Source organism: Aspergillus sclerotioniger (genome assembly GCF_003184525.1).
Source record: "Aspergillus sclerotioniger CBS 115572 chromosome Unknown BO94scaffold_34, whole genome shotgun sequence".
NCBI lineage: Eukaryota > Fungi > Ascomycota > Eurotiomycetes > Eurotiales > Aspergillaceae > Aspergillus > Aspergillus sclerotioniger.
In genome coordinates, this window is record NW_020291024.1 from 32547 (window position 1) to 48066 (window position 15520).

A 15520-nucleotide genomic window follows, 5' to 3' on the forward strand; every position below is an offset into this window, starting at 1 on the left:
CGTCATCCATCCCGAGCTGGCCTCCGTAGTCCGTACACATCCGGACTGGCTCCGATCAACTTGGAGAGTAAAAGGAGGGGAAAGTAGGCACGAAAGGTACTTACTTGCACAATGGGCTCGACAAAAATAGACGCGTGACGCTATTCCGCGCCCGTCGTGGGACTCAGATGGGGCCCCTTGAGAAAAGCACCCCTATTCGACGGAGAAAAGGATCGGCGGGCCCGCTAGACGTTCGGTGATCGTCCAATTTCCCTGAAGGGGGTGGGATGATAGGTTGGAAAAGGCTCTCGAGGTGTCCACTAGTTCGTACCATCTGTGATTCTATGCAGGATGCGCATACACTGTGCTGCCGGTTGATGGTGGAAGCAGGGAAGAAAGTTTTTGGGTTGAGAAAGAGGAGGGGAGGATTTTAGTTGCAAGTGCCTGACTTGGGCCGTGGTGGTACCAAGTCCAATGCGGAAAGAGTATCTGGATCCTAAGTAAGGATGGGTTAGAATCCCGAAGCCAGGATGATTCTTGGTTGCGATAAATAAAAATAAAAAAGAAATTAAAAAAGAGAGGAGGGGGGGTAAAAAATCCTCAACTGGAACTCTACCGAACTTTGGAAGGTTCCATGGGACGCCCGGTTGGCGCCATAGTATGCAAACTACAGCTGAGAGCGAATCATTTAAGATTTAGTTCGGCGCTGTTGGGCCACCCTGAATGAAAAAAAAGATTCAAGTTGTACTTTATGTCACGAACGCGCCCACTTCATTCCCGGCAACGGCTGAAAGGGTCATCTTACTTGAAACCACTATGACAACATCACCGCCGTGAACTTCGGGACGACTACCGCCCATGCCCAACCAGTCTGATTAGTCGGTTTCTGCCTTACTCGATCCCTGTCCAGCTGGGACCGAGTCAGGCTACGGGCTGAGACTGGGAATTCGGGCAACCACAATGGCTTGAAAGGCGGGACAGAAAAGGCGAGATCTGCTTTTCGATTCATAGAGCTTACCATCTGGCTGGGCCTGCGTATGTCCATCATCGACATGATTGAATGATTCATGCTGATACGAACAACATAGGATCATGGCTGGGCTGGTTCTCCGATTGGCAATATGGACAGCGCTGCCTGTACGTGCGGTGCGATTCACGAACTTAGGACAACTCGCCACAGGTAAGCCTGGGCATCTTGCAAGGCCTAGTCTGGAACGGCGTCTAGCCAGCCGCTGAGCCAGTTCTCATCCCGTTGGCTTGGTATGAATGGGTGCTATGACCGCCAGAGGCAAGGAAATGCTTCGCTTCAGTCAGATAGGTATCCCTCATTGGATTCTGGATGAGACATATCATGATGACGCGGCTGAACAAGCCGAGAGCTTGTCAATGGCTTCCCCTGTACGATCGCTGCTTTGCTGTTAAGCCTTGTCTTGCCTGAAGGACTAATTGCAGGGCCCCGTTTTGCACAGTGGCTGTGGCGATGCCTTGTTCCAATGGCAAATGGCGCATTTCAAGGCTGTGCACTTCGGCGTGTGTTGTTGGCAGATGGCATGTCGCAGATCAACGGAGCTTGCAAGATGTGTACTCTATAGCCTGCGTAATGGTCAGCTACGTACTAGGATTGTGATGTGGTATGGTATGGAGGGAAGGGATTTGCTTCTGGCTTAAGGGTCTGGAGTGTTCTTTGACCACCAACTGATCTCGGTGTTATTCTCCTGGTTCCATCGGTTGTTGCCTCTACAGGAAAGGCTTGATGAGGCATTTCTGTTATTGCATCGTGTTCAATGTCTCCTGCACTGTATCGCTTTCGTTCGCTCTGGTCAGGTCAGTGCGACTAGGTCGCCACTGTTCTTTGATGGGTAGAATGTGTATGTTTGCTTGCAGCATTTCTCAGCCAGCAATGAAATCCCTCGTCTGCTCGGATGTCGCTCCTAGAAGGGTGGGATCACGGTTCAACACTGTATTTTCTAGAGTCATTCCTTCCTCGCATAAGGGGCAGGGAATGGAATATGGTCGGGACTTATTGTGGATAGAAAGACTTTAGTACTGAACTCCATCAAATCGCTCCTTCCAAAATGACCTTGACATACATGTACTATACTGATTAGCTCCGTATCGACTGAAAGCTACCCTCAAACGCACCTTCAATCCTTTTTATCGATGATCAGAGTCATTCACACCTGCTTGGTAGCATAATAGCTGCGATGGTCAGTGATGGTCCAGGCAGATATTCACATTCTTATGTTGGGTCTTCAAAAGACTCTCAAGGTCATTTGCATTGGTGGTCCCTCATCATGACACGGATACAGGTTCAACGCACTGCACAATCTGATGGTTTCTGACATAGGAAATTATCAGCAATGAGCATTGAAACGAGCTAAGTGATTTTCGTTCCCAGACAGCTCAAGCTCATATGGTCTTTCATCTTCGACATGTTGCCATTGTCACGCGTTCCCGCGCTAATCTTGCCAAATTATTAGATCCTCCCTATCGTCTATAATAGTGCAATGGCTTTCTCTGGAAAGAGTTCGTAATATTTCGGTTCAGAGACCGGCCGTTGAGCCCGAGACGTTGCTCGGATTGTTCGCCATATGTATGTCTCAAAAAGCCTTTCTTGGGCAAAAAGCAGCGGTCTCAGAGAGGGGTTGGAAACTATCTACAAGAGACATTTCTGGATTTAAATATTGGCAAAGGGATATAGACAGGGACCAGAAACCTGACACCTTGTGATGGCAGCTCAGCGTTGGCACTCCAAGTGGATATCGCAATGTGTTCATTGCTCTGTCGATCTGACCCGAATCCAATGGCGACAACTTTCAACAAGTTTCAGCTCGCCACCTCTATGGTAACTATACTCAATGTAACTGATTGTTCTACAAAGCTTCTCCAACCTTTTTTCGACGGCGTAACTACGCGGTTGTTGTGCTAATCATTACGAAGATATACTTTGCGCAAATATGTCGAGAGCTCGCACTCATGATTACATCATGCATGGACGTAGGGAACAATTACGACATTTGTGAGCCGAACACATACCCTGCAGATGGGTTATTTGCGTACAAACCAGGGGAGGATTGATTTGGATTCTAAAAAGGTAAGTTTGACAGCAATGATAGAGGGTTTCCAACGAAGCCGATTAGGATGAAGTCATGAGCCGTTGAGAATGCGATAGCTCAAATTTGGACCCTGATCGATGGACCTGGTGACATCAGGCGTACCACTGATGATGCGACATTTAAATACTGCATCCACTTTTCCTTCGTAGCGCTGTGGTGTGGCCTGCTCATCGCGCAGAACAAGCAGGGGGGTTTAGATATTACCTACATAGTAGGAGGGTCGATATCATGATATAGTTAAAGGTTCGGATGGTACCGAGAAGGATGGAGGTTTCCCGTGCAAGACTAAAGACGTTGCGTTGGATGATGCCGGCTGTTTTGATATCGCGTGTGCAATGGACTGACGTCAGATTGCCACCCTGGAATCAGATCCCCCACAATTGAGGCTGCCAACGGCGTTAGTCTGACATCAGTATATAAGGTCTGGTGGTGGTGCTTACCCCCTGCGCACCCATTTCATCCTCACCATTCGGAATGAATATCATATTGTCCAGATAGTGTCTGGTAACTATACAGACACGACACCACACACTCTCTACTAGTCTCTACCATCTTCCGAGTGCCGCGCATCCACGTGACCTCTTTCAGGCCTCAGGCATCCAGGAATTCAGGAAAGCCACGTCATTCGGCGGTGAAGGAAACTACCCAGTACTGCCCCTCGATCGGGAAGGAGCGCCTCGGGACTCTTAAGGCGGTTTTGGAGTAAAAGGGGAAGCGGGCCTCCATCAACGCGATCGTCATCCTTGCCTTCTTCCCCTCATCCCGAATACCTTCTCCTTCGATTTTGCCTTCTATATCGCCTTCGCTTGCCCCCCCCAACCACTACGACAACCACCATGTCCGACCCTACCCTCTACCTTTACACCTCTCTTACTGCGGGGTCGTCCCATATCGTCACTGCAACTGCGCGTCTGGAGACGATCCTCAAAGCCAACAAGCTCCCTTTCCGCGCAATTGATGTGGCCACCGACGAGGTCGCTCGGAAGCTCTGGGGCCGTCGCTCCAAGGGCAAGAAGCTTCCCGGCTTGGTCAAATTCGGAACTGTTGTCGGAGTACGTATTTTCTCCCCGCACAGGGGCTAAGGGGCCAGGAGATAAAGAAGCCCCTGGTATCTCAAAGACTTTTGACTAACACTTTAAATCATAGGACTTAGAGCAAGTCGAAGAATGGAACGAGTATGGTGAGCTGAGGATGCAGGTTAACAGTGTCGAAGACTTCGACAGCATCCCCGCGACTAGTACTACGACCGCCCAACCCGAAACCCCCTCGGCCACATCCACCCCCACCCCTGAGACGGCTACACTCAAGCAGAGCACAATCAAGATTCAGAGCCCCCCTTCCAAGGAAACTCCCAAGGACAGTTCCATCGCGGTGGCTATGCGCCAGGCTAGCGAGGAGGCTGCCGCCAGAGCCAAGGGCAATAGCTCTCAACCCCCCGCGGCAAAAGAACCTACCCCCGCAGTCACAGAGAAGAAGGAGAGCCCTGCAGCTGATGAGCAGTCCCAGGCAGGGAAGGAAGACACTGTACGTGGGAATACGGCTGCTCCTGACACTCAGGATAGCAAGCCTAAGCGGCCGCCTCTCGTGCCCGAGGTGGCCGCAGAGTCGTCTGCTAATTTTCATGCTGATGCGGCTGAAGCTCTAGGACTGGTCCAGCACCACCGTGGATCCATCATTTCCGCCACGTCCAAAGAAGAACAGGACAAAGTCGCACAGGATCTGCGGAAGTCTATTTCCGGGGGTCAACAAGATCTTCTACAATCCTTGAGGGAGGACCATGCAGCGCGGACGGAGCAGGAGGAAACGATCGAAGAAGAGTCGGATGGCGGTGAACAACAGGATGGGACCCCGAGTCGAAAGGAAGCGCAGGATGTTCAGGTCAGCGGCTAGGGTTGCGGTTGCTTCGTTGTGCACCGATCAATGCCCAGCGTCCTACTATTTTCGGTTATCGCGAGCTTCCACTTTTTCTTTCCGTTCAGTGTAAAGATACCATGTTTGACTGATATTGCCTGTATCCTTTTTTATTGCATTTGAGGCTGTTTGTTCGAAATGTACCTGGACTCTTTCCTTTACATACATCTTGAGGGTTCCGCTGTTTTTCTATATCCAAACATCACCTTCTAAGTGCCCGAACGCGCATCGGCCGTCCGAATCGATCCGTTGCTCATCACATGTCAACGGGGAATCCGTAAAAGAGAACATTAAAAATTGTTAGGCGCCAGGAATAGGTTAGAAAACGGAACGAGCAAATAGAAACGCGAGAGACTGCAACGAAAATCGTGTCACATGAAGCGAAACTTTTTGAGGAGGGGGTTTACCCCTATTTACTCCTTCCTGTAGTTGTTGACAGCCTCACGAAGCTTCGCGATGACGTCGGCGGGGTCCTGAGCGCCAAAGACTGCCGAACCAGCAACAATCACATTGGCGCCTGCTTCAGCGGCCTGATCGATAGTGTACAGACCCAACCCACCATCAACCTCGATATTAAGATCGGGGTATTTCTCCCGCAGAGCCTTGACCTTGGGCAACTCGGAGGCCATGAATTTCTGGCCGCCGAAGCCGGGATGCACGGTCATGACAAGGACCATCTGATGAAGGATTGGAGTTAGTATCGTATCGTATCGCATCGCATCGCATAGCATCGCCATCGTTATCTCATTTGTATGTGGTGTTCCAAGCGGGGGTGTTTGTGGGATGATTTTTTGGGAGGTCACTCACATCCGGCCGCTCCTTCTCATTCTCATTGGCGAGGATATCCCAGAGCACATCGACGGGGGTATCAGGCTTGATGGCAATACCGGCTTGCATGCCCTCTTCGTGAATATACCGGATAAGATCCTTAGGGCTGGTCTTGGTGGTTGTGGTGGTGTCGGCGGGGCTGGTCGCGGCAACGGAGGAAATGGCCGCTTCGTAGTGGAAACAGTAGAGATCGCAACCGGCGGATTTGAATTCTTTGACCCATTTGTGGGGCTGAAGGGGATCAATTAGTATGGAGGTATTGAGGGGGGGAAAGGGGAGGCTGGGGGAAGGCATGGCTCACCTCTTGGATCATCATGTGGCAGTCAAAGGTGCCCTTGCCGTTGGGCTCGGTGGGACGGGCAACGTGGGTGCGGATCTGAGTGACGACGGGGGCGCCAAAGGTCATGTTGGGGACGAAGTGGCCATCCATGATATCGACGTGTAGCCAGTCGGCTCCTTGGGTGATCTTGGTTGAGCATTCGCTGCCCAGGGTGCCGAAGTCGGCGCTCAGGATTGAGGGGGCGATGATGGCGGGCGGGGACATGGTGGGCGGATTGAGGGGATTGATATGGGGAGGAGAGGTGTATGAGATTATGAGGTTATGGGGTTATGAGATTGAGAGGCAATAATTATACAAAGGGGAAGAATGGTATAGGCTATCGCCGGAGATGGGTGGCGGAGGGGCACCGATTTTATAGTACGGCTAGCAGAGGATGATTCTGAAGCCGGGGCACTGATGTCCGACGAACGAGGGGAAAGCAGTGTGTAATGCTAATTGGTATGGGCCCCGGTGGATATCCATCCATGGGGAAAAACCAGCTAACGAACAAGCCTCGTTGATATCACCGCCCTTTCCGGTCGACGTCAGTTCTCCGGACTCCCCCTTTGGGAAATCTGCTGTCCCCGATAAGGGCTAGGGTCCCGGCCGGCACGTGGGGGTGGCGCCAGCTTGGTCGCGGCCTGGGTGCCTGAACTTGGGTCTCGCCCAACCCAGTCAGTCACGGGAAGCCTCCCCCTCCCCTAACCTGCCCACCACCCTGACTGACACGGGCCCCTCCAGTCATTCTAATCCAATCCATGCATCTGCCAGGATTCCTCTCCGACGCCGACACGTTGGTCGGGTGACAGTTGTCCACTGGCTGGTTTGCACGGACCGGTTTCCCTTTTCTGTCCTTCCTGCGTAGGTCGACAGCTGATCCATGAGAGATACCTAGGAGCCTTGATTGTGTCGGGTGAAGTGAACTCTCACTAGCTGCCTATAGTGTCCACCTCGTCTTGATCACGGCGATCCTCATCGACTCCCACACACCACGGCGGATCCACAAATGGCACGCATTGATGACGGCTATTGACCGCTTGGACTTATCTCCGTCTATCCGGAGTGTCTTTTCTAAAGATAGACCACTGGGCGCTTAGAGCCTGCCAATGAGATGAACACCTTCTGTGTCACCCGCATGTGCTTTTCCTGGAGAGCGGTTCGGTGCAGACACAAAGATTCTCTCCCATCATGATTGGCACGCTTGCCTCCCGATCCAGTCCGTTGTCGCCCACCGTGGATGGTCAATGGCTGGGATTGGTCCTGGCCGAAGCGCCGGCCATGCCACCACCAATGATAGTATCTTCAGGCTGCCAAGTTGCAGGAATTCTGGGTGCTTTGTGCGCAATGGTGCAGTAGTTCCTGCAAGTCTGGTGATGGTGTGAGGGCGTTCCCTCCGGATTTCCCTCTTTCCCCTCCCACCAGCGGTTTATTAGTAGAGCCATGCGCTACCGATCGAGATGGTGATCTTCACCTACCCCTTCTCGGTCGGATTCTGCACCCTTTTTCTTTGCGTTTGCTTTTCTGTCGACTTGCGGTGCCTTTGGCTCTGGTAGCTAGGCCATCATTCATTCTATTATATATAACTGGTATTGGCAACCCGTTGATCGGTATCACTACCATCCAGATATTCTTAGCCGCTTCGTCAATTATTTGCTGTTTGATTCGATTTCTCGCATCCAGTCTTGCAACCCATATCATAATTGAAGGAAGAAACAACGTTGGGTATATTCGAGCATCATGACGGACGTGTACCGTCCTGCACCACCCAGATGTCCACCCCTGCGACAGGTGCGGGGGACAAGGCTCGACACAATCGAGGAGGATGCGCGCGAGGCGCAGTATTCAGAAAGCACGGCGCCTGTTGTATCGAGAAATAAACAGACGACACCACAGCCCCCGCAACAGCTTTTGAAACAACCACCTCAGCTGAAGCTCAAGACCAGCGGGCTTCAATTGGTGTCGTCTAGGCTACATCGATTCTTTTCGCCGATATCTGCAGGGTCCCTATCCTCTTGCTCGGATACGGAATGGCAGCGCCAGATGCAGCCGTTCGAAGATTTGTACGATGCTACCGACGAGGATTCAGACATAAGCGACGAGTGTACGTCCTTTGCCAGCACTCGGCCAACGAGCTTGGTGACGCCGACGACACGAACCTCGGTGGTTTCTCCCATCTCACGTAGTCGATATCCGAGTCTCACCATCCCATCGTCCACACTGTGGCCATCACTACATGGTGCCCCAAAGAGCTCTCCGATCCCGCCAACCCCACCGCCAAAGATCCCAGTCTCTCCAACCGCTCTGTCCATGCTAACCCATTCGGTGCCGGCAGTGCATGCTCCACCATCTTTGGATGGCAGTGTGTCCTCCGACCAGGTGTCAAACATCAGTGCTCCCGCCACTCCAGACCTGCAGTCCCTGCCAGATAATGACTGGACAATGCAAGACGTTCAAGTTCGACATGACTTGGAGGATGCACAGGATGACGAGCTCTCGAACATGGAGGCAGATGCGGATGTCCAAAGCATTCAGATCGCCATCGAGAGTGCCAACGATGACTGGCGGCAGGTCCTGGGCAGATTTCCGCGGATCCCTGGCCAATCAACCCCACCGTCTCTTGACCTAGACGCCGAGCCCTTACGGGGAGATACACCATCTGATCGAGGGGTCTCTCTTCCTGCGGATGCCTTGGAGATGCTGCGACACATCTCACTCGATGGCACCCCGGACCCCTGGTCGGAGACTTCGGAGCGGAATGAAGAGATGTGGCAGCTTCATTTGCCCCCAGAACGCCCACGTAGTGCCGATGACGCAACACCAGCGTCGGAACTCTCAGGGTATAGTTTCAGCCAGCTGAGCATACCCTCACCGGGGGGCTTTTTTGCTTCATTGGGCCCAAGATCCCGCCACACTTGGTCTATTCCACATGGCAACATGCCGCCCTCTTCTGCCATTGCTGAGAGCTTTTACAAGCTGCCGTTTGCTCGGGCCGAAGGGCAAATTGTTGAGCAGGTCATTGACTATCCCGACCGGACGACAGAGGAGCAGCTGACAGCGGTATATGACCCCATCGGGCCGCCAACCGCCTTCAGGATCCCGGCCGAAAGCCTGACCCAATGCTCAGAAGAGGTGGATGATCAAGAGTGTTCCGATGATGAGGCTATGGAGGAAGCCCCGATTCCGGCGGGCTGGGATGATCAGTTTGAACGAGACGAAGACTATGAGAGCGAACTGAGACAAAAGGCGATGTCGGGCCTGGATCGGACCAGTGACTGGCTGTCAGCCCAGGCTTCTTACCTCGCAGCTCTTCACGAGACCAATCCAGTGAACATGCTAGATGGAGATGCCCACAGCATCGAAGCTGCAAGCAAGGGCGAGCAACAGCCTCAGCTGGGCCGTAAACGGTCGGTTCCTTATGCCGGGATCATCCCGGAGGCACCGAGCTCTCAACCTTCAGCTCAGGCGAGTAAAGATTCCATCTACTGGCGAGGGTTTCAGGCGGTCCAGCAGCAGTCCAGCAGCCGGGATACGTTTGTGCATCGGAACACACGATTCGATGCCATTCAGTCTACCCGGCTCGGCCTGACTGGCACGCACATCAACCGCTTGCGGGGCAACTACGAAATTTCTCGTCCCGAACGTCCGGCCTACAAAGGTCCGTTCTCATTAGCGCCTCGCAAATCGACAATGGGCTCAGCTTTGGCCGAGAAGGCTCAGTTCTCTATGGTCGAGAAGGAGCAGGCCGTGCTGTCCCAGATCCGTCAACCTATGTGGGCCATGGATGCTCTCCGGTATGTCAATGGGGGTAGCCTAATCGTCAGCCCTGCCTCCAAGCGACTGGCCAGCACATCTATGGTGAGCTCGCGCAAGGCACCCCGTCAGCTACGCATTCTGGATCTCGGTGGACACGCCTCGTGCGAATGGGCCTGGCAACTTGCCCACGAGTACCCTCATGTCAAAGTCTATACGGTCTTTACTGAGCATCAAGCGGTCAACCCTGGCATCAAAGGACCCCCAAATCACCGTCACATGTCTGTGTCGCAGCTGTGGAAATTGCCGTTCCCAGACAACAAGTTTGATGTGATCTCGGCTCGCTCTTTCCCTGTTTTGTTGAAGAAAGATCATCCCGCCGGAGAGACCCAGGATCAGTATGACCTCTGTCTGAAAGAGTGTCGACGCTGTCTCAAGCCTGGCGGCTATCTGGAATTCTTCGTTATGGATGCGGAAATAACGCGGGCTGGCCCGCAAGCATCTGCCACGTCAGCAGAGTTTGCATCCAACCTCAGGGCTTACGGTTACGACCCCACACCCACGAAGGGCTTTCTCAGTCGCTTGCAGCGGAATTTTGCGGATGTCAAAAGGGCTTGGATGTTCTTGCCCATGGGCACCGAGCCGGTCAAGTCTGAACCGCCTAGGGAGACGCCGGATCCTAGAGTGAAGAGCCTGGTTGACGACTATGAAGCAGTCCACGGCCCAGTGGGAAGCACAGCCGATGTCGCCAACGTCACGGGGATGTTCGGGGGTTGGCTCTGGGAGCAATGGCTTGTAAAACTGCAAATGGAGATGGGAATGGACCAACAAGACCTGCTGGCAGGTATTGGAGGTGTGTTCGACGAGGGACGCAAGAACGGTGCAGGCTGGACCTGCTTGTCGGGATGGGCTATGAAGCCCAGACTGAAGAAGAAGCGCCACGGACGGAAGAGCAGCAAGGGCTGAGCCTTTTCATGCTTTCTTTGCGTCGGGGTTTCGTTCTCGGTGGACCAGCATATGATACCCACGTTGCCCTGGTGGCGCGCATAATGTAATAGCAGGCGTCTGTTTTCTTATCGCTCCCTGAATACCCCTTTCTTACGTGAAACGAATGACGATGTTTCTGGAGGTGGACAATTGACACTCACTCAATGCAGAATAACTACAATCTTTCGGTTTGTAGAACACCTGAATAACTTTCCATCCATATGCGTACGAGTAGAGTAGCTGCAGCTGGTGACTACCAGAATAGACCGACTTTCCATACTATACAGAGACCTTACCTCACCTGACACCCCTTGTAGCCTTTATTGTAGCCATTACTAGGAACACACCATGGAAGAGAAAAACACCTCATGGAGAGAAGAGAGAACAGTTCAGAGTTGATGCAATACGAAAATCAATACAACATTTCCTACTTGAGTTCACAAAGTCAGTTATTCCCCGCACAGCTGACTCATTTGGCACGTGACCTCTATCCCCAATGCAATGCTCAACACCAAACGCAGCATCATAGCCGCAGCTCCAAGTTATCGCATTCCTCACCCACTCCCACGCTCAACCCACCCCACAAGCCCGGGACAATCAAGACACACCCAGAACCTTTACCTCCAGGCAATGCGCAACTAGCCCGCCCACCAATTCACCACCCCAGCTCTCGCAACTAGATCCAGAATTAATCCAACCCCACCATCAACACCGCAACCATGCTCTTCTTCAGGTACTCAACACCCCTATCCACCTCCATAACTAAAGCACCAATAGCTAACAAACAACCCCCCAAACCAAAGCTTCTTCAAAACCCTCACCAACCAAACCGTAACCATCGAACTCAAAAACGACATTCGTATCCGCGGCACCCTCAAATCCGTCGACCAGTACCTGAACATCAAGTTGGATGATGTCGACGTCCTCGACCTGGACAAATACCCGCATTTGTCGTCCGTCAAGAACATGTTTATCCGTGGTAGTGTGGTGAGATATGTTATGTTGCCGAGGTCGGAGGTCGATATTGGGCTTTTGGAGGATGCGACGAGGAGAGGTATGCCGTGTCCCTTTTCCCTAACTTTCCAGCGGGGGGTTTGTGGTGAAATTATCAAGTGTTATATATGATGGGGGCTAATAATTGGTATAGAAGCAGCAAACCAAGCCGGAAAAGCCCGGTAATTGGTATATGGACTTGACTTGAGTTTCATTTGCATTGATGGTTTGGGATTGAGATGATGCAGTTACGGTTCTGCGTCATCTTTTCTTTTTCTATTTTATTTTATGTATTTTTTCTTTTCTTCCCGTTTTTAATCTTCACGATGTGATGATGTTTGCTGTTGCAGTTGCCGTTGTCATATGGGGCTCCTTATCTCTTATTTTTATTATTGCGCATTGGTGGTTAGATGAGAGGGATAGGCCAGAGGGATGAGGTCTGGCTGCTGATGACCTGGTCTGGTCTGGATGGAAGATACTACATGCGTACATTTGTATGCTGGTTGGGATGACTTAGGTAGGATATTGGGTGAAGAGTGGAATGTCCTGTCTATTCTCTGATATACGCATACGACGGTGGTCTGTGGGCTACTGGCAGCCTATTACCTAGCTACAAACATGAAAAAAATCTCCAAAGACATCAACTCTCCTCCCTCAAAACTCCCCACTGACCCAGCGTAGTTAACTAAAGTAATACCGCAAGCCAAGAAAGGTCACCTGACTTCGTGTCGCGAAAACCGAGTCCCCGCCGCGTCCGTTCCGTGCCGCCTCTATCTTTCGCCGCTCGCAATTGATTTCTCGTCAATCAATCAATACTCGGCTCTCCGTTCACTTTCTACCCCATCATCCGACATAATATATATATCTCCCACCCTCGATCGAATATGCTCTAGATAATCACCAAGAACCCAATCCTACCCAACCTGAACCGAATCAACCATCCACACCCACACCCACCGCCACCCAAACTCCCCAAAAGAAACGAAACATGCCCACACCATTCCCCGCCAGAAAACCACCCTCCACACCTGCCAAAGCAAAGTCGAAACCGAAGAAAAACACAAGTCTTCTCAGTTTCTTTCAGAAAGCCGATGGGCCGCCGAAAGCCACGTCCCGACAATCGCGGATTACGCAGTTTGCGACGAAGACGGAGGGGGTGAGGAGAGTGGATACCGCTTTTGGGAAGGATGGGTCTGGGGGGTTGTTTTTGGATGATAGGAAGAAGGGGGGGAGTGTGGTGAGTGGGGGGAGGGAGGAGAGGGAGAGGGAGAGGACGCCGGAGGATATTTGGGAGGATGGTGGTGATACAGTGGTTGGTAAGAGTGATAAGGGTGGGGGGGAAGAGGGGCGATTTCAAGAGAATGGGGGGAGTGTGAAGAGGAGGAGGGTTGAGGAGGATAGTATTTCCCCGGTTGAAGATGGGGATAAGGATGAGAAGAGCAGCGAGAGTGGTGGTGGCTCTGGCTCTGGGACGAAACAGGCCAAGACTAAGGCTAAGGCTCGAGTCAGTGGTCCGTTCATTGACGAGTCTGATAGTGAAAGTGAGGATTTGGAGCAGTTCCGGGAGTATGATAACGGGATTGCGCCGATTGAAAAGAAGAAGACTTCTCTGGATGAAGAGACGATAGAGAACAGGTTGGATGAAACGACAGACGAACAACGAATTTCCGTCGACACACCACTGGTAAGAAAAGCCACGAGCCACGCCGATGATGATTATGCGAATTTTGACGATATAGAAGAGGATGCATTCCGAGGGGAAGAAGATTTCTTAGGTGCTTTTGACGACGATGAGGATCTCAAGGATGGCCTGGGACTTGAACTGGATGATAATGGGGAAGAAGGGGACTTTGGCTGCGAAGCGCCGGTGTGTCCGATATGCCAGGCTGTTCTGGCTGGCTTGACAGAGACGGTAAGTTATGTGGCCTGGGTTGATAATGCCGGTGATAATGGTTGTCTAGGACGCCTCGGTACATGTGAACGACTGTCTCGATGGAAAGCCTACGGTATCGTCGAAATCGGAGCCAGAGCCAGAGCCAGAGCCAGAGCCAGAGCCAGAACCAGACCCCGAGGTTTCGAAAGCACTTAGTCGTGCGGACAAGGCTGCTGTCGCGAGACCGGCGCAGCGTGATCCATATGCCACCGGCGTGGCAGGGACAAGATCAGCATTTTCGAAGCTCATGGCGGGTAATGCGGAAGATACAGCATGGACGGCGGCGGCGGCCAACGAGGTCGCATCTCGTGGCAAACAGGCCTACCAACGGACGTGTCCGTTCTACAAGATTATCCCCGGATTCTCCCTCTGCGTGGACGCATTCCGATACGGGGCCGTGGAGGGCTGCAATGCCTACTTCCTCAGTCACTTCCACAGCGACCACTACATCGGGCTCACGGGCTCCTGGCGCCATGGCCCGATCTACTGCAGCCGAGCTACGGCTAATCTCGTGTGTCAGCAACTCAAGGTAGACCGGAAATGGCTCGTGGCACTCGAGTTCGAGGAGAAGACGGATATCCCTGGGACCGGGGGTGCGCAAGTGACCATGATTGAGGCAAATCACTGCCCCGGGAGCGCCTTGTTCCTTTTCGAGAAGCCCATTGGTTCTGGTCCGTCGCAAAAGATAAATCGTGTCCTCCACTGTGGTGACTTCCGCGCCTCGCCCCTTCATGTGCAACATGCTCTCCTTCGTCCCGAGGTTGCTGATCCGACGACCGGTAAGCACCGCCAACAACGGATCGATGCTTGCTACCTCGACACAACGTATCTGAGCCCCAAGTACGCATTCCCCAGCCAGGAAGACGTCATCCAAGCCTGTGCGGACCTCTGCGTAGAGCTCGATGGAGATCCAGATGACAGCAACGGACGGGCGTTTGGGCGACCAGTCAACGGGAAAAGCGGAATGCTGAGCAAGTTTGTCACCACTGTGACGGGATCTCGGTCATCCCAGGTGCCAGTCTCACGCCCTCCCGGGCGGTTACTGGTAGTGATCGGAACGTATAGCATCGGCAAGGAGCGCATATGCCTGGGGATCGCGCGGGCGCTGAAGAGCAAGATCTATGCAACACCAGCCAAGCAGCGAGTATGCGCCTGTCTGGAGGATGCGGAACTGTCATCGCTGCTGACGGACAATCCGCAGGAGGCGCAGGTGCACATGCAGACGCTGTTTGAGATCCGAGCGGAGACGCTGGCGGACTACTTGGACTCGATGAAGCCGCATTTCACGCGGGTGGTGGGATTCCGACCGACGGGATGGACGTACCGACCCCCTGCTGGACGCATCCTCGACAACCCACCGGTGTCGGTGGTACTCAACTCGGCGCATTGGAGGACACCCTTCTCAAGCCGGGAGCTGGTGCCGCAGCGCGGCAGCACGCGGGAGAGCGCGTGTTACGGGGTGCCGTACAGCGAGCACAGCTCGTTCCGCGAGCTGACGATGTTCTGCTGCGCACTGCGGATCGGACGGGTAATTCCGACCGTGAATGTAGGCAGTCGGAAGAGTCGGGAGCGCATGAAGGCATGGATCGATCGATGGGAGGCGGAGAAGAGGAAGAGCGGGTTGTACCCAGTGGAGGGGACTCGGTGGTAATTCGGAGGGCAGTGTAGAGTACACAGTAAATAGAATTTGCCCCTGGTTGGGTG

At 52.9% G+C, this 15520-nt stretch overlaps 5 protein-coding genes across 5 annotated transcripts; 4 read left to right on the plus strand and 1 right to left on the minus strand.

Moving 5' to 3' along the window:
• Window positions 1-3931: 3931 nt before the first annotated feature.
• Window positions 3932-4985, plus strand: BO94DRAFT_560121 (uncharacterized protein; the record flags this gene model as incomplete). Its single annotated transcript, XM_025614125.1, has 2 exons — window positions 3932-4147; window positions 4242-4985. 2 exons carry the CDS (start codon window positions 3932-3934, stop codon window positions 4983-4985), a joined length of 960 nt encoding a protein of 319 aa, XP_025463081.1.
• Window positions 4986-5083: 98 nt separating this feature from the next.
• On the minus strand, window positions 5084-6675 carry BO94DRAFT_539261 (ribulose-phosphate 3-epimerase RPE1). Its single transcript, XM_025612666.1, has 3 exons — window positions 6136-6675; window positions 5814-6065; window positions 5084-5683 (listed from the first exon to the last, which is right to left on the minus strand). The coding sequence occupies exons 1-3, from the start codon at window positions 6376-6378 to the stop codon at window positions 5420-5422; spliced, it is 759 nt and encodes a 252-aa protein (XP_025463082.1). The 5' UTR covers window positions 6379-6675; the 3' UTR covers window positions 5084-5419.
• Window positions 6676-7890: 1215 nt separating this feature from the next.
• Window positions 7891-10869, plus strand: BO94DRAFT_475973 (uncharacterized protein; the record flags this gene model as incomplete). The annotated part of the gene is made up of 2 exons (XM_025608586.1): window positions 7891-8607; window positions 8848-10869. 2 exons carry the CDS (start codon window positions 7891-7893, stop codon window positions 10867-10869), a joined length of 2739 nt encoding a protein of 912 aa, XP_025463083.1.
• A 562-nt stretch (window positions 10870-11431) lies between these two features.
• On the plus strand, window positions 11432-12300 carry BO94DRAFT_539263 (Sm-like protein LSM2). Its single transcript, XM_025612667.1, has 3 exons — window positions 11432-11623; window positions 11694-11944; window positions 12038-12300. The coding sequence occupies exons 1-3, from the start codon at window positions 11610-11612 to the stop codon at window positions 12067-12069; spliced, it is 297 nt and encodes a 98-aa protein (XP_025463084.1). The 5' UTR covers window positions 11432-11609; the 3' UTR covers window positions 12070-12300.
• Window positions 12301-12671: 371 nt separating this feature from the next.
• BO94DRAFT_525597 (DNA cross-link repair protein PSO2) lies at window positions 12672-15467 on the plus strand (the record flags this gene model as incomplete). Its single annotated transcript, XM_025610313.1, has 2 exons — window positions 12672-13795; window positions 13845-15467. The coding sequence occupies exons 1-2, from the start codon at window positions 12872-12874 to the stop codon at window positions 15465-15467; spliced, it is 2547 nt and encodes an 848-aa protein (XP_025463085.1). The 5' UTR covers window positions 12672-12871.
• Window positions 15468-15520: the final 53 nt, after the last annotated feature.